This window comes from Heloderma suspectum, chromosome 9, assembly GCF_057233095.1.
Source record: "Heloderma suspectum isolate Gila_16-S chromosome 9, 16-S_ref, whole genome shotgun sequence".
NCBI lineage: Eukaryota > Metazoa > Chordata > Lepidosauria > Squamata > Helodermatidae > Heloderma > Heloderma suspectum.
In genome coordinates this window covers 1,488,559-1,513,308 of record NC_139466.1, presented here as the reverse complement: position 1 = coordinate 1,513,308, position 24,750 = coordinate 1,488,559, and the positions used below count along the sequence as shown (strand labels likewise).

Sequence of the window (24,750 nt, the reverse complement as noted above, 5' to 3'; positions counted from 1 at the left end):
TGAAAACCAGGGATGGTGGTACCAGGCCGGAGTGGGAGTGCAGGGGTGGCGGCAGGGATGGCAAAGCACACTCATGTTTCTCTGCCTAAGGAAGGCTGCGCAGAGCACAGCATGGGTGTCGATTGCAGGGGGGGGGGGTCCTGGAATGCCTGCGGCTGGAAAACAATAGAGCTGCTCCCACCGGATTCTATGCTCATTCAAGTGCAGATTCCAGGAATGTTTCGAGTTAGGGCTGGAAGCTGTTCCAGAATCCACCATCCCATTGCTGCAGGGGTGGGGGGATGAGAGAGCACTTCCTGCCTTGATGGTCCCTGAAAGGAAGTTTGGGGGGCTGCATGTTTTCATGCAGATGCCCCTTCTGCCTCGGGACCAGATAAGTCTGGCTAGACATTTCCGAGGCTTGCCTGGCAAAGGTAACACAAAGCTCCCTGCGCGGGGGCAAGGTGAAGCACCTAGTTAAGGACACCTACTGCCATGCTAGGGAACACCAGCCGGTGGGCTGGATGGGGGCAGGGAGCAAAGATGGGTGTCTCCTCATGCAGTAAGTGTAGCAATGGGGGAGGACTCAAGTCCGGCTTCTTCTCAACTGCTAGCCAGGAGCCCAGACGATTTCTGCCACGAAGAGCAAAGGAGAGGGGGAGACCCCTTGCAAGCACAACAGGCCGATTTTCCCCACACACACCAAGGAGGCTCATTTCCCACACCCCCTGGGCAGCAGAGGCTGGGCTGAGAGTGCAGCCCCCAGGCAGGGGTGCAACTAGCTCAGTGGGGAGGAGGGTTGGAAGGGCTCCCTGTGGGGGCTCAAGAGTTGATGGCTCCTCTCCCCACTGCCTCCAGTCCCCCACAGCAGCCAGACCCTGGGCACGAGGCAGACCATCCTGCCAAGCCACGGCCCGCCCCACTGTGCCAGCTGGGAGACACCCCTCCTTCCTCCAGCAGCCAATTCCCAGCCTTTCGCAGGGGAATTTGTGGTCAGAAAGTGGCTCCAGGCAGCACAGTGCAGAGGGGGTTAAACAAGGGAGCCCGGGCTTCCAGCATTGTTCCAAACACAATGGAGAGGAAGAGGATGTTGGGGCCGGAATATCTGTGGCAGGATCCCAGCACATTCCTCTGGCCACATATGCTGGGGGGTGGGGAGGAGAGAGAGAGAAGAGGAGAAAGCGGGAGAGGCCATCAACTCCTCCAGCCCCCAGCAAGCCCCCAGCAGCCCCCCAATAGAGGCACTTCACTGCTGGGAGAGATCAGCCCCAGTCTGTGCAAGCCTATGCAGGCGTGGAAGCAGGAAGGGAAGGTCTCCTAAATGCAGCAGCCCAGTTTGCAAGCAGAAGCCAGAGAGGAGGCAGCAATGGGATGAGGGCTGGGGAGAAAGGGGGCAGCAAATGGGGTTTACATCCAAGCATGCACGGGGTGCCCTCTCCTGATGTCCCTTAGATAAAGCCATCATTTTGCCTAGAGCAGCCCCCCCCCCCACAAGGAGGCGAAGCCCACCTGACTGGTGCCTGCAGTGGAGACCCGTGCCAGGCTGCACTTTCTGGAGCACAGCGGGACCCCCCCCACACACACACACCCTCTATTTCTGTGGGAACGGTACAGGCCCCACTCCGAGCCAGTGGTGGGAACCTTCCCAGATACCCCTCAGCTGCATGATGGAAAAGGGTTTTGCTGCTGGGGCTGCAGGCGCCCATGCTGGCTCAAAGGCGCTGCAGCTGATCTGCAAAATGCTCTTGTCAGAGCGCCTCGGGGACTGTGGCTGCAGCTTCCCGGCTGGCGCACAGGCCATCAGAGAGCAAGACGTGCGCCATCGCCACATGAGGAGGATCTGCGCACAGTCCTGAAACTTTTCCCCTGCACGGAAGTGTGGGAAATGACTAACGGTTGGAGCAGCCTCAAGCACTACCCAGATAACGACTCTGATGGGACAAGTTGGAGAGTGCTTTCCTGTTCCTCAGCGTGGAAGGGCTACTTTAGATGAAGGCATTGAGAGAGGCCTCCATGGAATGGGCAGAAGAGGAGCCAGGGCAAGAGGCACACGCACAGCTTTTGCATCTGGAGCCGCTCCCCAACACATCCTTTGTGGGAACAGAGGAGCCTCCCCCAGCAGGCACGAAAAGGGCACTGCCTCCTCCACGGTTGCTATGTGCGTGGTAAGTGGAGGACCAGCTGGGCAGCCCGGCACAGCCCCCTGAAGCGCCGCCTTTGCTGCCCAGGGCAACAAGTCCCACCACCCAACACCACTTTGCTCACTTAAGTTGAAAACAAACTATTAAGCTAAGGGAGGAAAATAAATAAATCTAGAGCAGGAGGAAAGGGATGCCCCAAGGGTGTGCCAAGTGCACAAGCAGAGGAGGGGCTGCCACGGCCAGGCTGCAAAGTCAGCCACAGCGCCTGTGGATCACGCCACTGCTCAGAGGGGCCGGGGTGCTTGTCCTTAGTCCTCTGCTGGCTGGCCGGCCACGAGGGGAGAAGACAGCAAGTTCTCTTAGCTCAGCCAGTCCTCTAGAGCAAGGAGGCGAGGCGGGGGAGGAAGTTTCTCTTGCATCACCATTCCAGCGAGGCTCCAGGAATCCCATCACACTCCTCCTCAGCAGCCGACACAGACCGGCCCCAGCTGCGGGCACCATCTTCCGGACAAAGGGCACTTTGGTGAGCCCATCCTCCCCAGCCATGGTGGAGGACGGGGCGCAGCGGGCTGGCACGGCAGTCTTTGGCAAAGGTCGCTTGTCACCCGAGGGCCGAAGAGTGAGAAGCTGGCTTGCGAACCCCAGGGAGCCCCCGCAGCCCGCTTCGGCATGTGGAGGGCGGGCCAGGCCTCCTGGCAAAAGCTGTCCTGCGGCCACCGGGCGGGCCCACTAGCGCTCCACGGGCGCCCGGCGCAGGCTGTCCCGCAGGCAGCGCAGCTGCTCCTCGCCCAGCTTGAGCTTGTCGTCCAGCTGCCGCTGCTGGATGGCCAGGGCCGACTTCATGCGCACGAAGTGCTGGTAGTCCTGCAGCTGCTCGCTGGGCAGGCGGCGCGACACGCTGGCGAAGACGACGCGCTCCCGCTGGGCCACGTGCTCCTGCAGCTCCTTGGCGTCCCCCAGCTGCACCGTCAGCTGCCGCTTCTTTTCCAGGAGGGCCAGCTTTGGGGAGGGGAGGGGAGGGGAGGGGAGGGGAGGGGAGAGAGGGGGAGGCAGGTCACGGCTTGGCGCACGGCACAGACTGCACACGGCCCGCCCGCAAGAGCAGGGGCGTCCAAGGAGCTGCTGCAGACCAAATTCCAAGGCACATGCACAGCGCTCCCATCGGGTGAGGAACGGGAGGGGGGACCCCTAATGAGACCTCCAGCCCCCACATCCTGCCTGCCTGCCTGCCTCTCCCCAAGCTGAGCCAAATCATGAGCCGCTCGCCCTCCAGCCTTCTAACAACACTACCCAAGAAGGGCCAGCGCAGGAGGGGAGGGGACTGCCCCTCCTGTAACTGGGGGCTGCACATCACAGAATGAGCCTAGCCCCACACCAGCAGCTGGGGGAGTCCTACACCCTGCCCCCGCCTCAAAAGCACTGGCGAACCATTCTTAAATCGGTTTCCACGCGCTTTTTAAAAAACAAAACCAAACCAGCATCCCCAAGGTGACCGGGGCAAACTCCGTCATTCACGCTTTAAAAGGGCCTTGCTTGAACTTCTACTCTGGCTGCTTTTACTCTGAAAGAAAGCCATGGCTGGAAAAGCCGCGGGCCCTGATCAGGAGCGTGCTTGTGACCCTGACTGGGCCACGCACCAGTTTCCTGCCGAAATCTCCGCCCCGTTACTGTTTGCCCCCGAAGGTGCTGTCTGCAGTACAGAGCGCCTTCAGGGACCAAGAGCAGTGAGGAGTGGAGAGGCTGTTGGCAGGAACGGGCGCAGCCCCCTGATCAGGACTGCAAGCAAGTCCCTGACTGGAGACGCCACGGCTTTTTCTTGAAAACAAAGTGGGCCGTTCAAGCAGCCCATTTCAAAGCACGAAGAACGTACCATGTGGCTTGGCCCGCGCGTTCTGCATGACAGAAAGCGCAGATCTGCAGCCCTTTACACAACAGGTGAAAGTATTAAACGCTGAGCTTAGCTGCACTCCTCACCATAGCTGGGGGGAGGAGTGGGGTCCTCCCGGCAACCATGTTTCGTTGTGAGCTGTCCCCAACAGTATTTCAGGCAGCCTGCTACTGACTGGGCAGCTACAGCCCATTCGCTTCACAAAAGACCTGCTTCTGTGGGGACAAGAACGGCCGGAACTGGCTTGCTGATATGGATCAACAGAGCAGCCTGCATGTTTGGCCTCTCCTTGGGGGCGTGGCTGTGGGGACTGTCATGATGCGCACTGCACGTCCATATTTACTGCCCCGCCACTGCCTACCAGTCATGGCAGCCTTAGCAAGAGCCACCGTTATGGCTTCAGAAGTGTGGGCAAAGGGACAGCCCACAAAACACCCCATCTGTGAACAACCACCTCTCCATCCTGGCCTCTCCACCTCCCTTTTGGAACATGCCCCTCCCCCAGCCACTCCGCACCTTCTCCTCCTCCGGGGCATCCGAGTCCAGGCCCCCAAGGGCATTCTCCACCCGGGCCAGCCTGCCCGAGAGAGAGAGCAGCAGGTTGACCACTTTGTCCAGGTCTCCGATGAAGAGGCGGAACTTCTCGAATTCGTGGGGCTTGCAAACCCGCTCGACGTGGCTCTCCACTTCTTTGCCCAGCGCCACGTTGGCGTTCATGTCCTCTCGCAGGCCCCGCTGCGCCTCCTGCAGCACCGCCAGCTTCCGGCTGATGCTCTCGATCAGCTGCACCTGCACAGCGGGAAGGTCACCGCCAGGGCCCCGTTAGCGACGGCTCAAGGGTGTGGGGCGCCTCGGCCTCGTTTCGGATTTGCATCAACCACCTGTTCCCTCCCAACTGAGCCACCCAACGATCTGTGACTCAGTAACTGAACTTGGGCTTTTTAACAGTCTTCTCAGCCAAACTACATTCCCCAGGATTTTCTGGGAGAAGCCATGACAAGCAAGAGTAGTTTGAAATGGATTTGGGTGTGGAGCACAGGCAGGTCCTTACTCCTACAGCAGGCCAGGAGTCTCTTTTAACATTGGACCAGCTGGCTGGTGGGAAATTTGAGCAACCAGGCAATGTGCTACCCCAAGATGTAGTGATGGCCACCAATTTGGATGGCTCTAGAAGGTTTTAGACAACTTCATGGAGGAGGAGAAGGCTATCAATGGCTGTATGCGGGGAACATGAGCAGGAGGGCGCTGTTGTACTCATGTCCTACTTATGGACTTCCCACAGGCAGCTGGTTGGCCACTGTGCGAACAGAATGCTGGACTGGACAGGCCTTTGGTCTGATCCTGCACAGCTCTTCTTATGTTCTTAAGCTTCTGAGTATCCACAAGGCTCATCTTTCTTCAGGCTGAGATGGAACCTCACAGCAGGTCTGAAGGTTGCCAAAAGAGCCCAAGAAATGTCCACCAATGGGAAACTACACTAGGTAATGTTAATGTTTTAAATGCCAAAGTCAGAAAAACCAGTGATGAAATTAGAGCAGGGAATTCTAACTTGTTTCCTCTCTCATTGAGTTTCTTTTTGGGCTGTTCCCAGTTTGGCAAAGACTTGATTTCAAAACAAACACATTGGCATAGCACAAAGCAACATCCATCCAGCCACCCACCCACCCACCCACCCTCCTTCCCTCATGCACACAGCAATGCCTTGGTCTTCAGAATTATACAGACCCTTTTGGGACCCCAAGCAGAACAGAAGTGGGTGTCTCACACCCCAGCAAGGTGCCAATTTTTTTTTACCAGGCACAGAAGAGAGCAGAAGTTGCAAATAGCTAAGAGGGAGCAAAAGTACATTAGCAACACCAAGGAACATAAAGGTACCCGAGAGGTTTTAATCCATCACTCTGCTCCTGCTCGTTCACTTACCCAGCAGGGCAACATAAAGAAAGAGACAGGGAAAGGGCAGCAGTCTGCCAATCATGGGCAACTGTGACCAGGGTTGTGGAGTTCCTGCAATGGGGAAAGAACTCAGCATCCTGGGGATCTCGGCATTCACATTTTATTTGTTTGTTTAAATGAAGAGCATGATTCTAGCCCTCACAGCAAAGCTTGGTGAAGTCCCAGGACCCTGGGGAGAGAGGAGGACAAGCAGGAATCCCAGGTGTCCAGGTGGAGTTTCAGTCCCCTTCATACCTTTTGCCTTTCCCTATGGCTGGCAAAAGCAAATTATACCAACTAATGAATGTAAGCCTAGTCACACTGCATTCGTTTGCAAGTTCCAGTGTTTGATGGCACAAGAGTTTGGGTTGCATTTGTGCAGAACTGCAGGTGGTGGTGGGTTTTTTAAGAGTACAAACCGTCCTGATGACGAACAGGCTGACCAGGTGCTGGCCTGGCTGGGGATTCTGCTGGGGACTTTCCAGACCAGCTCTGAAGATGTCACCAGACGTTGGGGTTGAACCCAAGCCCAAGAGCTGGGGCCAGTCAGCTACCAACTCCTCTCCCCTGCCCCACAATGGCTCAAGCTCTAGGAGACTGTGGCGGTGGTGGCCCAGGTGGAGGCAGCAGGCCAGCCCTCACCTTCTTCCGGGCCAGGTCGTGGCCGAGCTCCTCCTCCTCCGAACTGGCAGCAGCTGACTCCGGCAGCATCTTCATCTTGTTCAGCAGCTCGGCCTTCCCTGCTGACGTGTGGTAGTAGGCCGAGCTGGGGTTAGGGCTGGTGGCGCCCCCGCAGGTCGGGGACACAGGCCGGGTCTGCTGCCTAAATCGACAGAGAGCATTACGGGAGGACCGGGACAAAGGATAAAGAGATGCTTCTCTCACCTAGGATGCTGGCAGCAAGATGAGTCCACACAAACTATTGGGAGAGGAAAGGGAATGGAACATCGGACTCCAGCATCTTGCAAAATTGGAAAAAAATCCCTTGTGCCTGTATCTGAGACGAGGAAGGCTGGGTGTCAATACATCTGAAGCAGAATGGAAGCCTTTAGAATTCTAAAAGGGTATTATAATGGGCCACCTTTCCCCACTTTATGATTTCTGATTATCGACAACTTACAGTATGTCATTGCCATTGTCGTAGTTTATCTGCTGATGACAACGTTGTGTATGTTTGTCTTATTTTTTTGTTTGTAAATTAAAGAGATAATTTTCTTGAGATCATAAATACTTTAAAACGGATACCAATTGGCTTATAGGTTTTATATTTTGCATTATAGCCATCTTATATAACATTTATGGTAAAAATGTTTCCAATGGTTGACATTATTTATTTATTAATTACATTAATATCTCACCATTTTTCTTCTTGCAAGGAACTGAAGGTGATTTACATGGTCCTCCTCCTCTCCACTTTATCCTCACAACAACCCTGTGAGGTAGGTTAGCCTGACGGGCCCAAAGTCATGGCCAAGTGGGGACTAGAACCTGGATCGCCCCAGTCCCAGTCCAATACTCTAACCACTACACCATATTGAAATAACTGATAACATCAATTGATTAAGAACTTTTATGTATTGTACTTTATGTGTCCAATACATCTTTAATTAAAAAAATCCAGACAGCATCATGAGAATCAATTCTACCCACATGACCTGGATCCCCACGGAAGGGAGTCTCGGGTAGCAAAAGGGGGCCCATCAGCTGAGACGCCTCTCGGGAGCCCTCAGTCCTAAGACACCCCCCCCCCCGGCCGCCATCTCTTTGGCTTGTGGCACAGCTCCACAAGTGGTCAGGTCATCTATTTGCATTTAGATCCCACCTATCCAGGGTGGTATGCACGGCTCTCCTGCACCACTTTGTCCACCCAACAATCCTGTGAGGTAGAGTAAGTGGAGAGAAAGTGACTGGCCCAAGGTCACCCAGTGAGCTTCCTGGTTGATGGGGATTTGAACCTGGGGTGGGGGGCCGCTTAGTCCTAGCCTGGCCGTACTGCTGCTCACAAGGAAGGGCTCAGCGGTAGAGCCCCTGCTTTGCATGTGGAAGGTCCCAGGTTCTATCCTCAGCACCTGTGGGTACTGACTCTGCCTAAGGCAGCTTCCTATTTAATTCAGCCCTGTATTCGGAACCATGAGGACTAGAGTCTTGCTTTATTTCTAGGTGGACAACAATAGCTGAGTAGTAGAGCCCCTGCTTTGCATGCAGAAAGTCCCAGGTTCGATTCCTGGCATCTCCAGGTAGGATAAGGGAAGACCCCCGCCTGAAACTTGGTGAGTCATTGCTGCCAGTCACTGTCAACAACACTGGGCTAGAGGGACCAAGGGCCGCATCCGCCTAAGGGGCTTTCTACATCCCTGGAGGTCTTGCTATTCTCCATCCCAAGAGGCTCCACATTCCCACCCCTCCCACATCCCAACAGAGCCAGTGGCCTTTGCTTGTAAAACCCCATTGACCCAGCAGTGCCTACCTCTGGGGGAGTTCCACGCCACCTGCCTGTGGAGACCAATCCTGCCCCTTCCATGTAGGGCACTCGCCCGGAGAGAAGAGGCCACCCATCACCTCGGCTGCCGTCATCAGTCCCAAGGTGGGGCTCAGCACACCGGCCAGGGAGCGGTCCCTCCCCACCACGTCCCGCATCAGCTCTTCCGAGTTCAGGCGGAGGGGTGGCATGGCACCGGCCACGCTCGGGGGGCAGCTCTCTCCTTCGGCGCCCTCTTGCGCAGACTCGTGCTCCTTGGAGGCCGAGGCTGAGAGAGAGAAGGTGGCAGGTGGCAGAGCTGCTGGGGAGACCAAAGTGCCAGCACGCACAGCGAGAAAACCCAACTCACGCAGATGGGGGGCGCAGGCCTGCGGCTGCTCTGGGCTCCTGCTGGCTGAGTGGTTCTGCTCCTTCTCCACTGCTGCTTCCTCTTCCAGGGAACTCGCCGGCCTTTAAGCACAAAACCAACCGGGCTCCAGTTAAAGACAGACTAAGGCTGCCAGCAGGAATATTGATTTTGTTCTTCTGGTTGGCTCTTAGATTAGATTTTTGTTCATGTGTTCTCAATCTGTTTGATATTGCATATACGGTTTTTTATTGTTTAATTTCTTAATTGTTTCGGTTTTTCCTTTTTTGTAGAAAAAATATATACATTTTCAAAGGCCAGACAGAAACGTCTAATATACATACATACATATATATATATATATACACACATACACACACACACACACACACACAAAATAGTCTCCCATTTTCACAACCAGGGAGAGCCCAGCCCTTCCATTAAAAAAAAAAACACAGTCACCAATGGTCCACGGTAGGTGACTCAGCCTGAGCTTTTTGCTCTTTCCCACGAAAGTTAACACCAGGACCCCCTTCCCTGCCCCACTTTACCTCCCACCCACCGCAGTGCCTTGCAAGAGGCCTGGCATGGTTCAAGCTGAAGCACTTTGAAGGGCCAGCCTGCCTGTTCAGCCATCAGGTCTCTTGACTCATGTGAACACAGATGGCCTGGCCCTGATCCCTGCCATTCTGCCCAGCTAGCCTCTCCTGGCACCATCTTTCCCACTCGCTCCACAGCACAGAGAGAAAGGGGTCCCTTCCTCCCTGCCCCTCCCCCCCACTGCATGGGATCAAAGCCACAGGATGCAAAAGCAGGACTTGCCTGGAAGACCCGCTCCTCTCACTTGTGTCTGGAGTTGGCCACTCCGGGGTGCAGCGTGGCACGCTGTGGCAGTAGTAGTGGAGGCTGTCCTGCTCCGCCGGGGAAGGCTCTTCCTGGGCCCTGGCACAGGGCTGCTGCCAGGCAGCCTCATTCCACAGCTGTTCGAGAGGCAGGCTCTGAGACCGCTGCCGGGACGCTTCAGTGCTGCTCTGGCCAGGGGCCCAGGGGCCTCCTGGGTGAGCGGGCAGCCCCGTCTTGGGGAGAAGCATCTGGTGGTGGGGGGTGTGACGTGGTTGGCGCTTCTCCCAGTTTGGGGGAGGGGGCCGTGGAGGGGGCGGGCCCTTCTTTTTGGCTGTGCACGGCGACTCCAGCCCGGTCTCCTGCAACTTGGCCAGTGGGGCTTCTCGCCTCTCTCTTCCAGAAGTGCCGGCCCGCTCCATGCAGAGGCGGCTTTCCGAGTAGGCCCGTTCTCGCAGGGGGTGCTTGCGAGGCTCACCAGCCCCCCCCGCATAGGCCAGGCTCTCCGCAGTGTGCCCTGGCCTTCCGCAGTCCCAAGAGAGGTTGCGAGTGGGCCTGGCTTGGCAGAAAGGGGGCCACTCTGGCTCCACGTCCTCACAGCAGGTCCAGAAGGGGCCAACCTTGGCAAAGCCCATCTTGCGCTGCACCAGCTCGCTGGAAGGAAGAGCAGGAGGAGCAGGCTGAAGATGGCACAGTCCGAGAGCAGCAGCAACACCCCCAGGCCCCTCCAGCCAAGCCACCTGCTCCAGGAGCTGTGCACACACCGCCATGGAGCCCCCACCCATGGAGAGGAGACACTGCCAACTTCCGCCACTGGGCTCAATTAATTCTGGCAAGGTCCCAGCCTACTAAAACCAAACACCAGCTCTGTGAAAGAAGCCAGCCAATTAATTGTAGCCAAGAGAGATGCTGGCTTGTGCTGCGCTTTGGTCTCTCTCCCACAAGAAATCTGCTCTTCAAAGGGTAGCTAAGTGATTAATGGTTATATTTAGCCTCTTTCCATGAGGGTCCCTCCGAGCCCATCGGCTGCGCTACAAAGGCACCGTTTCCAGCCCACCGCAGCAGCACCAAAGAGGGGCTTGGCAGTGCGATGAGAAGAACTCGGACATTTGCACGTCCGACGCAGGAGGCAACTACACTGGCCCAGAGTGGCCTTTGTGGGACCTTCAACAGCCAGTTGTCCAGGAGAGCGTGCCTTTCTGCCCAGCCAGGCATTGCCTGGGTATTAACACGAGTTCTGCCTCCATTGTTCCAGAAAAAGCTACCCGGGATGCCCAGAGGCTGCCTTGCCCTCTGCAGCTCCTTGATTTGGGACAACCATGGCAAACACCCTTGGTGCCAGGAAGTGGGCTGCATGGATCTGCTCCCTCCCTAGCTTGTTCATGTGCCGCATCCCATGCAGGGATCCTGTGATGCTCACACACTCAGCTCCCACTGCTGCAGGGGTTGTCCATGAGCGGCAGGAGGCGTCAAAATGAAGGCCTTGATCTCAGCTTGTGCCTGGACACCAGTGGTCCGCCGACACCGCAAACAAGTGGCATCTAATCATCTGCACGCATCATGTCCCTCCGCGCAGCTTTTCTGCAGCAAGCCCAGAGCTCGACAGAGGAGGGCAGCAATGCTCTCCTCCTCCTCCCATCCACAAGAATTCCCTCTGCAGGTGGCCGGCCCTGGAGCCTCTCGCTGTCTGCAGGGCAGATGCAGCGCAGCCACTGGGCATGGAGGGCGGAGAACTGGTGTCGCGTGCAGGAGCGCCACACGTGCTGGGGTGCATGCAGTGGGCTGGGGCCTCCGTTGCCAGCCTGACACTCCTCCTTCCACCCCTAGGGACCACCGCCGAGCATCTCATGTCCTGCCCACCCCCTGACCACACCCACCCACTGCTCACCTTGCTGACTGGCTGCTCTTCCTGATTATTGCTGGGGGCTCCCACTCATCCACCGGAGACTCCTGGCCAAAAGGAGCAGAGAGTGAAGAGGAGGGAGGGGCCAGAACGCATGGCCTCCTGGGAGGCCCACAGGCCAGAGGCTGCTGCCTTTCTGCCTACCGTTAGAACCAGCCCCTTCCCACACCTCTCATAAAGTGCAGCCCGGTCTGCACCTGGCACAGCTGCATCTCCTCCATTGCCAGCTGCACCACTGCCAAGATCAGGGTGCTGTAGGCAGTGTAACAGGTGAGCTGGAGGCAAGGGGGCCAAGCCCTCCCACGGATTTCGGGTGGGGCAAAGGGGAAGGAGAACCCCAAGTCAGACAGCTGCGCCTTTGGACACAGGAAGAGCAGCAGAGCTCACAGACACATAGAAAGAGCCCAGCTGCTCAAGCACACCAGGGTGGGCCTCCCACGCCCAGCACCCGCTTTCCCACAGCAGCCACCCAGCTGCCTCTGGGCAACTCCTAGCTGGGGCCAAAGGGCAATAGCTCCCTCTCTCACCTCACTTCAGAGGCCTTCCTTTGGGTCCCACCAGCACATGAAAGGTACCTAGGGCAGGGCCTTTTCACCTGTGGCACCCATCATTTGAAACGGTCCCCAAGAGAAGCACAACTGGCCCGTCTCACTGCCTGCCTCTAGGCCTTCATTTAAGAGGGCTTTTTAAAGAGCCTGATGTTATGTATTCTGCTGCTGTTTTAAGTTGCTGTGCTGGTGTCTCTTCCCTTTGGCAATTCATCATGATTTTAGGTTGTTTCATACCCTCTTTTCTATCATACTGCTATATTTGCAAGCCACCTTGTGCATTTGGGTAAAAGGTGGAGTGTTGTAATAACCACATTATTTGTATATCGCTACATCACACTCAAAGTGGTTCACAACAAAAACATGACAAAAACGACACACAAAATATAAACACCCCATTGTCATCCATGGCATTGCCTTATAAAAGATGGCTCAAGGAACATCAGTGTAAAAATATCGAGGCCCCCTCCTGCCAGGTCATAAAATACCAGAACAATTCATCCATAATCCCTCGCTAACAGAAACAGTGTGCAACTCTCCGACCCAGGAGGTGTGTCCCGCAATGCTGGCTGCTCCTTCTTGGAGCCGAGGCAAACGCGCTGCCCTCTGCCATGCCTTGCAGTAGTCAGAGCGATTTGCTATATGCAAGATCGTTGGTGGTCACAGCCCACAGCAGTGCGCACACTGGCTCACGCTGCAGCTTTGGGACTCTCCTCCCTGTGCAGCTGGAGGGATCCCGGGGCTACCCTTTCCAGCCAGCCAGGGGCCCTGGGGGAGCCCGCAAGCTCTGCTTGTCCCCTCGGCGGAAGGCTCCATTCCAAAGCACCGAGGCCCAGGAGCCGCAGAAAGGCCTCCCCACCACCCCAGCTTCTCCACGAGGGCCAGCCCAGTGGCCTGTCTAGGCCAGGCCAGGGCATCTGCTCTGACTGGCAGCGCTTCCCATGGTCTCCCAGATAGCAACACAGGAGCTCTCCATGCCCACCACGCCCCCAGAAGGTCTCTCACCATCTGAAACGGCATCCGCCCTTGCCAGGGGCTTCCCTCCTCCAAGAGCTGGTGCTGGGCTGGGCAACAGCAGTCACTGCAGCAGCTCCAGGGGCAAGGGTGGCAGCGGCGGGCACAGTGGCTGGAGGACACCGGCATGTTCCTCTGGCACAACGGGGGGCACCTGTCCCCGCAGCAGTGGGCACGGGCTTCTCGGGCGGCACACGAGCAGGGAGGGGGCCACCAGCGCTTGCAGTCCCCCCAGTGCTGGGCCAGCAGCCTGTGGATCCCAGGCCCGTCTGTGTGGGGGTCCTGGCAGGGGGGGGGCGAGGGCGGGGGCCTGCAGGCCTGGTCTGCAGAGTGGTGGCGCCGGTCTCTGTGCTCGGAGCTCAGCGGCTCGAGGGCGTTCGGCTCCTCCATCTGTGGGGGCTGCAGCCCCCCAGGCCGGCCACGGTGGGAGTGCAAGTGCCTGGAGGATGGCGGCTGGCTGGTCTCCTCAAAGAACTTCCTCCTGTCCGCAAAGGGCAGCAGGCCAGAGTCCTCCGAGGGCTGTGAGGGGGACGCTGGCTCCACCGCCCGTGGGCTGCCATCATGCGGCTGCAGCTTGTGCTCCGGCGACCACCGCCAGCGGCCCCCCCGCCCTCCCCCAGGCGCGGGCGGCAGGGCCCTCTGCGGCAGCCCAAGCTCCGGCAAAGAGGCTGCCCACCCGGGCTGTGGGGCTGGAGGCCCCATCCTGCTGGGGCTGTGTGAAGCACTCTCCCCCCGAAACACGCTCAGCTCAGAGCCCCAGGGCTCAGGGGGGCCCTCTCTGAGGGGGGCTGGGCTGTGTGGCCTGCTCTCCCCTGTGGGGGGCGGAGGGGAAGAGGCAGGCAGAGCAGAGGGGGTGGGGGGGGGCTCCTGCACCAGCTGCTCCCCACGCAGGAGCACGGCGGAGCCCTTGGCCGTCTGCAGCTGGGCCTTCCGCCGCTGGATCTCATTCCGCAGGCTGGTGGCAAAGCGGTCACTGCGCCGGCGAGCCTGGGCCGAGCGGTGCCCCTTCCGGGCGGCTGGGCCCCCTCCGAGGCCCTGCCCGCCCTCCGCCAAGGACCCTAGGCTGGGGGCGGCCCGGAGGCCAGGGCCAGCGTCTCTGGAAGGGGGCAGCGAAGGCGCCAGCTCGGCCGAGGCGCTATGGGGTCTCTCCAGCTCTGCACAGCTGCTCTGGGGCCCCTCCCCAGCTGCTGGGCAAGGGTCCAGCTCCTCCGCCTGGCCAGGAGCACTCTGGAAGTCGTGGTCCCGATTCCGCCAGGGCTCTGGACCTCTGGGGCTGTTCTGCTCCACATGCAGCGGAGAGGCGGTCCAGTGGGGCCCCTCCTGGCCAGGGGCGACATTCAGTGCTTTCAGCTGGGCAGCCAGCAAGTGCTCCGGGGCGCTGTGCCGGTGAGCCAAGGGCCCCGACCAGCCTGCCTCCCAGGCCCCCTGGCAGCTTAGCTCGGCCTGAAGGTCCTTGCTGCCTGCCCGTGGGCGCGGCTCTTCCGAGGCATGTGCCCCGCTGTCCTCAGCCGAGAGGGACTCACTGCTGGGGGCTGCCCCCTCCATGGCTGGCTGCTGGTCAGTGTGGGAGCTCAGCAGATAGTACTGGTCAGTGGACAGAGACTCCTTGGCATGGTCTGCAGAGGCCGGCAGCCTGCACGGCCCTGGGGGGTCCCTGCCACGGGCACACAGGGACGTGTCTGAGGTCCACTGCCCCTTGGCGTGCAGGGAGTCCACTCTCGGCGCCTCCGGGCTGCAGGCCCGCAGGCTGTCCTGCCTGATGGGGGGCTGAGGAGGGGTGGCCGCAGCTTGGGCCAAGCTGGGGAAAGGGCTTGCCGGGGCGCCAGTGGCTGGCCTGGGGTCGAGGCTGGGCAGGCTCACTCCACCGGCGGGCTCGCCGCCTTCTCTCCCTGTCTGCAGGTAGCGGGGGTCCGGCGGCTGGCCCGGCCGCGTGCATTCGCTGGAGCTGCTCTCCTCGGGTCGCGGGGCAGAGTCGGAGGCGTTGGAGCTGGCTGAGAAGGAGCTGTAGGCCGAGTCGCGCTTGCTCTGGAACATGGCCTGGTCGATGGGGGAGAGACTGCCCTCGTAGTATGCCTGGCTGGGCTGGTCCAGACTGTCCATGCTCCCGAGGGAGCTGCTCTGGTCGGTGCTGCTGCAGTGGCGCGAGAGGGGGGTCCACGGCAAGGGCAGGTCACTGGGGGAGAAGGAGCGGGAACACTCACGTCAGAAGGCACCCAGGCCACTGCAGCACCACGCCGGCCTCCACCCAGCTCCTGGCTGCGCTGCAACCCTCCCTCCCCTAGCCTTGCCGTGCGCCCCTCCAAAACCTGCACTGCCACCCCACCCCCCTTGACCGCCATGCCTCAGTTTCCCGACCACCTCCCCCTTCCCGCCCACTACTGCCCGGCTGCAAACTCCCCTCTGGCCCAGGGGTGGATGAGGATTGTTCCGCAGCTCCTTTCTTCCCTTTGGGGGTCAGTGGGTAAGGGAAGCAGGCAGGAACAAGGGAGGAGGGAGCTCCGGCCCATGGGAAGAGGGGTCCCAGCAGGTGGCTGCTCTGTGCCCCAGGCACCAGTCCCCGCTATCTAGGAAAGGGGAGGGCCCATGCCTGCTACGAGGGAGCAGTTCTTGGCAGCTCTGCCCAGGGACCAAACAAGACAGAAGGGCCCGCCTGCAGGAGACCCTGCCCCAGGAGATCCTGCCAGCAGTGGGGCAGTGTTGCAGCTGGGACGGTGCCCTAACCCATAGCCACACTGAGGCCAGGGGTGACAGGCCTCGGGGCTGGAGCAGGAACCTGCTGGGACACGCCACACGTCTCCCTCCTAGGTGGTGACGGGTTGCGTGACGCAACTCGGGCAACTGCCCTGATCCCACAGCCAGCTCAAGGGCCACAGACCCTCCTGGAGTTCGCTCCCATTCTGCTTAGCATCAGCACGAGGAACTGGGCTTTTCCTGGCTGGCCTGTGACTGCCTTTCATGGAGCAATGCGAGCGGCTGAGTCATTGTCATTCAGGGGTCAGATGTTCAGCTCCTGCTCCACCTGTGGCTGCAGGAACCCAGCTGGTCACCTGGAGGCAATCCCGAGCCTCCACAGGTGAACACCAAGGTTCAAGAGGTGGCCTAGTCATGGCTGCTAGAGATACTTTTGGTATTGGATGCCCTTTCTGAAGGGGGGCCAGCCGGCACCTCCCCCTTCAGTGCTGCGAGGGTCACCCTTTGGGAGCACCCCCCACAAGCACCTCACAACGTCATTTGCCGCACTCGCCTACAGGAGTGTCCAGGCACAGTGGCTCATCGGGGGGGGGGGGGAGCACACACTGCAAAGCCCCAGGCCCTTCCTGGGAAAGATGGATCAGCATCACTTGTTCACAAGATTGGGGGGGGGGGGCTAATTTCAAGGCTCCTTTTCCTTGACTGCCCTTTGTTTAGAAGGCAGCTGTCTCCATTTCAAATCCAGGAGTGTGTGTGTGTGTGGGGGGGTAGATGCAATCCCCAGCACTCCACATGGTCTGGAGTTGGGAGGAGCCCCTTTCAGGCAAGGCAGGGGCTCCCAGACCCACGCCTGCCTGCCACGCCACACCCTCCAGCCCAGAGAGGGCTGGCAGCTCGCCCGCCTTCACTTGGGCAGGAGATCTGGAATGCATTACCTCCCCTGCTGGCAGCCAGAGCGGCTCCCGAGCCACCTCCCTTCCTGACGGGAGACGCGCAAAAGCTCAGCCCAAACAGGCCGCTCAGGCGGGGGAGAGGCTGGGCGGGGGAGGCGGCTGAGCCCCGCCGTGAAGCCGCCACCGCCATGTCCCATGCCCAGCTCTCTCGGCGGGCGGGACGGCTATGCCCCAGCCAGCAAGAGCTCTGCGAAGGGAAAGAAGAAGCCAGCCATCCAGGAGAAGCTCCCTGCCCGGGCCTCCATGCATTTGGGGCAGCTGGGCAGGGGGGAAGGCAGCCGGAGCAGAGCAGCAGAACCCGTCCACGCAGAGCCCACCTTCCGAGTTCCCAGACAAGAGCCAGGCAGGCGCCCCCAGAAGTCAAGCAGGGAAACTGGGTGCCAACACTCATTGCTGCCCCAATCCAGCCAAGCCCAACAACACTCTGCCACCCACCCTGAGCCCAGGAGAGCACAAGGGACACAAATAAAACGCAGGTAGGAAACCAGGTGGCCCAAGTCCGTCTGGCCCCTCTGGCAGGGGAAGGCAGGTAGTAGCGTTTCTGCCTTTGGAAAGACAAGAGCAGAGGCAGTGCAGCCCTCACTCCTCCAACACACACTGCAGAGTGGGCCACATGCCACAGGCCGGGAAGGGTCCAACTGGCCGGGCCACTGGGGGGCAGTCCCACAAGAGCAACGTGCCTGCCACCCAGCCAGCCCACTGCTCCATGGGGCTGAGGGCCTGGGCAAGCTGGAGGCTGGGCCAAGGACATGCCCTCCCGGGAGGAGGGGAAACCCCACCCCCAGCTGTACTCACCTGGCGTCACATCCCGAGTGCCAGGAAAGGCTGAAGGCATCAGCAGGAAGGTGCATGGTGGCCACCTCAGTCCGGACCTCGGAGAGCTTGGCCAGGTGCCATGAGTGGGGCCTGATGACTGGCACGTTCCTCCTGCCGGGCAGCCAGAAGGGGGAGGAGATGAGGGGGGCGGCACTTGGGTGCCCCTGGGAGCCCCATAGGGCAGGGCTCCTCTTGCTGCCCCCAGAGGGGTGGAGCGTGGGGCTGCCTAGATGAAGCCAGCTCTGGGCCCCACAGCCAGTCCGGGCCCTCTCCCCAGCTCCTTTCCCCACCCAGCCTGCGCCACCCGCTCAAAGGTGCCTGCAGCCTCTTTCCACACCCAATGCCTGACCCGAAGCACCTGCCCCATGGCCTCTCCTCCAGCCGCAGGCTGAGCAATCCTCGCCCACCTTGCCTGGATGGTTTTTGCAGCTGAACAGGTAGGTAGGTAGGTTGGGAACGAAAGGAAGGACGGACAGAAAGCTCAGCTCCAGGAGTGGTCACAGGATCACGCAAGAGTGATGCAGCGGTCAGAGTGTCAGACTAGAACCAGGGGGAGGGGGCAGAGCAGACCTGGGTTCAAAATAGGGGTGTCCCCAATCTACCAACACATCCCATTTTGGTGATATGTGGAGGAGTGGTGCATCTGCCCCCTGCACACACGGGGGGGGGGTGATTTTTAGGGTGGACAAGGTATTTGCAGCAGCGGGAGATGGGGCGCGTGCCTTTGCTCTGGACAGGGCCACGTGCAGCAGCAGAGCCTGCTTTCCCCCCGTTTCTTGGGCGTGCGTGCCTGGAGTGGGGTGCGGGGCAATGTAGTGTGTAGCCAGCAAGCGCCGGAGGCCTTCTGGTGGGGGGCTGGACAGTGGCAGGTGACCACCATCCAGCCCCCTGCTAGAAGAGCCCTTGTGCTCACCAGCTACATGCTGCATCCCCCTCCCGCCAATACACACACAGAGACAGAGCAGAAAGGTGGCGCGGGGCGGGGGGGCAGAAAGCCGCTGCTGCTGGCCGAGGCGTGCAAAGCTCTCATCACTTTGCAGGCTCCTCCTCTGAACCACTATAAATATTTTTGGCCCCCAGTCCCACACCGGGGAAATGCCCTACCCCAATTTGTCTCCTGCAAAGGGCGTGGAGAACTGGGGGTGGGGAGGCATTTCACCACAGCCCTAGTTCAAATACCCTGGAAACTTGCCGGGAGACCTTGGCCAGTCACTGTTCCCTTGGCCTACCTCACAGGGGCTTTGTGAGGATACAGTGAGCAGGGGAAGGAACCACACCCTGAACTTCTTGTAGGATCAATCAATAAATACGAGGCAACGCTCCTGGCCGTGGATGAAAAACACAGGAAAATGGCACCCTCTGCGGGTGTGGCAGCCAAATGCAAAGCTGTGAAGGGCGCAACCCTGTGCCTGCTGGGTGGGGAACGCTGGGAGTCGTGGGATGTTTTTCTGCCCAAATGTGCTTGGGGTTGCCCCCAAACGCATTTTGAAAAGCCGCGTGTTTCGCGGGTCAGGCTGGGAGCTTTGGGGTGCTCCACCCCCGTGCGCCACCCTCCCTGCACAGCTAAGAGAAGGCAACCGCCCGGCAGGCAGCCCTCCAGTGGCGGCAGCCCTCCGACGCAGCCAGCCTGCAGCTCCCACAGGAGTGAGGAGACGGGCCAGGAAGAGCCGCCACTCCCCAGCACTGCTCGGACAGCCCGGGGAGCCTGAGATGCAGAAGGCAGAGAGACAAAGGCAGCCGCCCCACCCAAGCCAGCATCACCTCTCTAGACAGGCTGGCGGCGGCAGCTCTCCGGGGTTTCAGCCAGGGTCTCTCCCGGCCCCAGTGGAAGCGGTGGGGATCAACCCTGGGACCAAACTCCCACCAGAGTTTGGGGGAGGGGGGTGGAAAGGCCCGAGCACCCAGCCATGGCTTCAGCACATGGCAATGAGGTCACCAATCCATGCAACCCAAAACCACAATGACCGAGCAGCTGGTTGCTGAACGAAGGCCACCCAGCGAGCTCATGTTGGCGTGCAAATCTGGATGGGAACTTCCCGGCTCTTAGCTCACGCTGTGAACTGCTACACTACACCGGCCAGGCAAGCCTGCTCTGGAGGAAGGGCACAGAGGGCTGGTCAGCAGAGCAGGTGCAAGCCCACCCTCTCTGCCACAGCCACAGCACGACACAGCCCAGCACACTCCACAAGGGGTAGTGCAGTGAATTCACAGATCTAGGGAGGGCAGACACAGGATTCAACCACTCCCCTGCCAGTCCTCTGGCACCCTGCAGGTTCACGCCATCAAGGAACCAAAGGCAGCTGAAAAGGGAACAGAGCCTGTCTGCCGATGGGCGCTCCAGACAGGGCACTTGAAAATCTCCTGCCAGAGTCAGCACCAGCAGGAGCTGCACACACGAGCCTGCACACTCCAGGGGTCCTATGGCACAAGGAAGCCTGTGCCAGACCTCGCAGCCCAGGACAGAGGGCTCCTCCTTCCTTCAGCCCTGCAACACCCAGCTCTGGGGGGAGAAAGGAGTTCGCTGGATGCCCCCCCCAAGGACGAGACATGGCAAGGGGCAGGAGGCCAAGGCCCCAAACTCACCTGTCACCTGGCAGCGGGGAAACCTGTGGGCACGGTGTGCAGGACAAGGAGCCCCACAGAGCTCCAGCCCCACAGAGCTGTGAGCTGTGGGGAAGAGGCAGTTGAGAGGGGCTGAACCCTGCAAGCCAGCCCAACACAACAGGGCAGGGCTCCTTGCAGCCAGGGGTTTCCGGCTCCCCCGACACTCCCAGAGCCAGACGCCAGCCTCATCTCCTCCCAGCCAGGAAGTGGTGAGGAAGCGATGTCCAAGGAGATAATGGAGCAGGCCATGGTAATATCAGAGACCAGAGAGACCCCCAGGGAATGGGGCTTCCTGGCTCTCTGAACAGCAGCCTCCCCGCCACAAGGCACGGGGACACAGGCAGCCAGGGAAAGAAAACATCCCACACCTCTGTGGACCCAGGCAGCACAGAGCACCTGCTGGCTGGGGACCCTCCACATGGGAGGCAGAGGGGCCAGTTGCCAGGGGGGTTTGGAGGTGGGGAGACCCCACGAGGGCCGAGGGAGCTCTTGCCTGGCAGGGGAACTCCAGAATTCCTCCTGCAGGAGCAGCTGCAGCCATCTCCGCTCAGCCCTGCTCAGGAAGTGGCTAGGACGCGCACAGGCCGCGTGAGATCATCGCCGGCTCTGCAGAGGTGGAAGCCACTGGACTGGGGGCCAAGGCAAGTGGGCATGTGGGTGGAGGGTCAAGCAGGAGAGAGGCAACGCCAGGGGGACTGGTGGCAACCAAGGCCCAGGGCCAGGAGCATCCCTGCAGCCATCTAGGCAGGCAACTGCTCCCCCTTTGACAAAAGCAGGCATCGGACTTCCCTATAACACAGGGTTTGCCAGCCAGCCCTGTCCTGAGACAAGGATCGGGGGCGGGGGTGCAATCGCCATCTCAGCACATGGCACGGCCCCATCAACTGCAAAGCAGGGCTGGGCTGCTGCCACTCTGCTCCAGTACGGGGACCCAACCTGCAGCCCTTCTCTCGGGGGCACAATCAGAAGGGGCAGCTCTGCACACCAGACCCGGGGCTGCACCCAGACTGCGGACCGCCCAGCCCTAGGAGAGCCGTTTTGCCCCCTACCTGCCTTATTGCTTTTTTCTGATTGGTTAAGACTTTCCTGTTCTGGCCAGGGAGATGGTCTTTATGTGGTGGACCCTCATTTTAGGGAGTGTTTTTCTGCTGAGCGGTTTCTGTTTTTACACTGTTGCTTTCTCTCTCTTACGGTGTTGCTTTGGTTTTCATGGCTGGAAACTCTCCTTAGCAATGCAAATTCAGTGAAAGGGAGGGAGGGCTACTTCAAAAATAAATACATATTCCATATAGCTATGGCATCACCACACAAGCATGCAGTGCAAGGACTCACACTGAGCTTGGCATCCTAGGATTCCCATCAGGGAACACAAGGATTAACAGTGCAAATCTATACATGCCTACTCAGAAGTCAAACCAATGGAGTCCAATGGGGCTTACTCTCAGCTATGTGGGTAAAGGATTGGAGCCTCAGTCTTCCTAGCAGCAGTTGCCAGAAGGAAACTGGGCAGGACTTCATGGGGCCACAGAGCGGAGCATCAATGCTCCTCCTAGATTTACCAGCCCCTGGCCCAAATGGCCACCTGGACCTAGCCTCCATCCCCTTCTGGGGGTTACAGCATCATACTGCAAAGCTAGCTGGAGCAGCAACTCAAGCCCTGTGGCAACCATTTGCCATACCCAGGTATATGCAGCAAGGAGGATCTAAAGAGCCTCTTGTTGAGGGTGAAAGAGGAGAGTTTAAAAGCTGGTTTGAAACTCAACATTAAAAAAACTAAGATCATGGCATCTGGCCCCATCACTTCCTGGCATATAGAAGGGGAAGAAATGGAAGCAGTGACAGATTTTACTTTCTTGGGCTCTAAGATCACCGCAGACGGTGACTGTAGCCATGAAATTAAAAGACGCTTGCTCCTTGGGAGGAAAGCTATGGCCAACCTAGACAGCATAGTAAGAAGCAGAGACATCACCTTGCCGACAAAGGTCCGTCTAATCAAAGCTATGGTTTTCCCAGTAGTAATGTATGGCTGTGAGAGCTGGACTATAAGGAAGGCTGAGCGCCGAAGAATTGATGCTTTCGAACTGTGGTGCTGGAGAAGACTCTTACGAGTGCCCTGGACTGCAAGGAGGTCAAATCAGTCCATCCTAAAGGAAATCAACCCTGAGTGCTCATTGGAAGGACAGATAATGAAGCTGAAGCTCCAATATTTTGGCCACCTAATGCGAAGAGAAAACTCCCTGGAAAAGACCCTGATGCTGGGAAAGACTGAAGGCAAAAGGAGAAGGGGACGGCAGAGGATGAGATGGCTAGATAGCATCACGGATGCAATGAATATGAACTTGAGCACGCTCCGGGAGAGAGCGCAGGACAGGAAGGCCTGGCGTGCTATGGTCCATGGGGTCACGAAGAGTCGGACACGACTGAACAACAACAACAAGGGAGAGTGGGGAGGAACAGACTAGCTACGCGTCTCCCTGTGCTTTCCTCCAGGTGGGAAGCCTTGCAGGGATATTCCCTCCCTCGTCCCAGCCATGCTGCATTTACAAATTACTCATTAGTCCATATAGAGAAAAGTCAGGAAAATATTTGCTCTCTCCATAGCTGTAAACTAGTTCCTCCTTCTGTTCTTCCTGGGGAGGAAATGTTCTGCATAACTCAAAGTCTGCACATTCTTCCGCCAACTGCAGCTGGTCCCAGAAACGAAACACTTGTACCAGTTTTGCTTCTCACATTTATTGAATTGTTGTGGGCTGCAGCATCAAAATATTAAACTAAATTATTGTTATTGTATGACTTTGGGTGGGAGGGGGACAAGACAAGGATGGATGGAATTGAGAGTGAAAGGCAGGCTGCTTCTGACCAATCCCAGTTCACTCAGTTGTGTGGGAGGAAAATGATGCTCCTCCATGCTCTCCCCAGCTTGGCCTTGGCCTGCCACAAAATGGCATGCCAGCCCCAATTCCTGCCACAGGGCGGCAGCAGCAGTCAGCTATAGGAGCCCCGGGTGTTTGATAAGGACCTGGAAAAGCTGCATGACGACTGCTCTGTGGAGGAGCCCTGCCGCCCCACCTGCCTCTTTAGCTGTGGTGCCCCGGCAGATGTGCATTTCACCTTGTTCTCACTTGCCAATGTGAGCATGGTTGGGGGTTCTGAAATAGGGAAAGGGCACATTTTCAAACTGGAAAAAGCACACTCCTTTAACCACACACCCAAATGCACGCTTCTCCCAGTAATTAAAGCATGAAAAGGTGTCCTTTTTGAAAAATATGCATTTCAAAGTGCACATTTCCTCAACAGGATGTATTTTGCAAATGCGATCGCAAACTCGAGGACATGAGAGCTTTCCCCAAGAATCACACTCGCGTTCGGGGTTGCAAGAGGGCATTTTGGTCAATTCATAGAATCATAGAATAGCAGGGTTGGAAGGGGCCTGCAAGGCCATCGAGTCCAACCCCCTGCTCAGTGCAGGAATCCAAGTCAGAGCATCCCTGACAGATGGCTGTCCAGCCTCATCTTGAAGGCCTCCAGTGTGGGAGAGCCCACCACCTCCCTAGGTCATTGGTTTCATTGTCGTGTTGCTCTAACAGTCAGGACGTTTTTCCTGATGTTCAGCCGGAATCTGGCTTCCTGTCACTTGAGCCCATTATTCCGTGTCCTGCACTCTGGGATGGTCAAGAAGAGATCCTGGCCTTCTTCTCTGTGACAACCTTTCAGGAACTTGAAGAGTGTTATCACATCTCCCCACAGTCTTCTCAATGCCCAGTTCTTTCAGTCTCTCTTTGTAGGGCTTTGTTTCCAGTCCCCTGATCATCTCTGTTGCCCTCCTCTGAACCCTCTCCAGTTCGTCTGCATCCTTCTTAAAGTGTGGTGCCCAGAACTGGACACAGTACTCCAGATGAGGCCTAACCAGTGCTGAGTAGAGGGGAACTAGTACTTCCCGGGATTTGGAAGCGATGCTTCTATGAATGCAGCCCAAAAGAGCATTTGCCTGTTTTGCAGCCACATCCCATTGTTGGTTCATATTCAGCTTGTGATCAACAACAATTCCTCAAACTTGAATGAATTTCTTGTACATGCCTAGCTGTGGCTACAATCCCAGTGCCTCTCAAGCACCTCAAAGGAGCATCACTGCACCACCAGCGCCCACTGTTCTGATGTAAACAGGAGGAAGGGACAGTGCAGGATGAAGAGAACCCCCTGGATCAGACAGGATTTGTTTGCAAAGCCCCGACCGCCACTGCAGCCCCGCTCCACCCTGGCCTAGCTCCTGCCTCTCACCTCCGGATGATCATCTTGAGTGTGCGGTAGGAGCCCTTGATGAGGATGAGGGCCTCCTGCCGAGAGCCGTACAGCGGAGTCCCGTTGATGTTCACCAACTCATCCCCAGAGCGCATCTTCTGTGACAAGGCTGCCTTGCCGCCATCTTCCACCTGGGGGGACAAAGCCACAAGCATCAGAGCAGGATGGGCCCTGGCTTGAGGGATGATCGAAGATGGGATCCCATCCACCCAGTGACCATGGACCGCTTGTCCAAGCAGGAAGAGCTGCACAAAACGAACCAGCCAGCTGCCTGCCCCGCTGGCAGGGGTTACTATGAAAGGGACACACCCTGCCTT

General features: G+C 58.4%; 1 protein-coding gene across 2 annotated transcripts in view; it reads right to left on the bottom strand.

Annotated features, from left to right (window-relative positions):
- Window positions 1-27: 27 nt before the first annotated feature.
- SHROOM4 (shroom family member 4) overlaps window positions 28-24,750 on the bottom strand; it is a 38,901-nt gene continuing 14,178 nt past the window's right edge. The window contains exons 2-11 of one of the 2 annotated variants that reach the window (XM_084813407.1): window positions 24,413-24,564; window positions 17,510-17,641; window positions 13,062-15,243; window positions 11,494-11,555; window positions 9,588-10,259; window positions 8,769-8,869; window positions 8,408-8,687; window positions 6,583-6,763; window positions 4,525-4,797; window positions 28-3,119 (exon numbers count right to left, since the gene is read on the bottom strand). In XM_084813407.1, coding sequence (XP_084669533.1) covers window positions 2,850-3,119; window positions 4,525-4,797; window positions 6,583-6,763; window positions 8,408-8,687; window positions 8,769-8,869; window positions 9,588-10,259; window positions 11,494-11,555; window positions 13,062-15,243; window positions 17,510-17,641; window positions 24,413-24,564 — 4,305 coding nt within the window. In that variant the 3' untranslated portion in view covers window positions 28-2,849. Of the gene's footprint in view, window positions 3,120-4,524; window positions 4,798-6,582; window positions 6,764-8,407; window positions 8,870-9,587; window positions 10,260-11,493; window positions 11,556-13,061; window positions 15,244-17,509; window positions 17,642-24,412; window positions 24,565-24,750 lie in introns of both variants that reach the window. The other variant, XM_084813406.1, reaches the window with a different exon arrangement.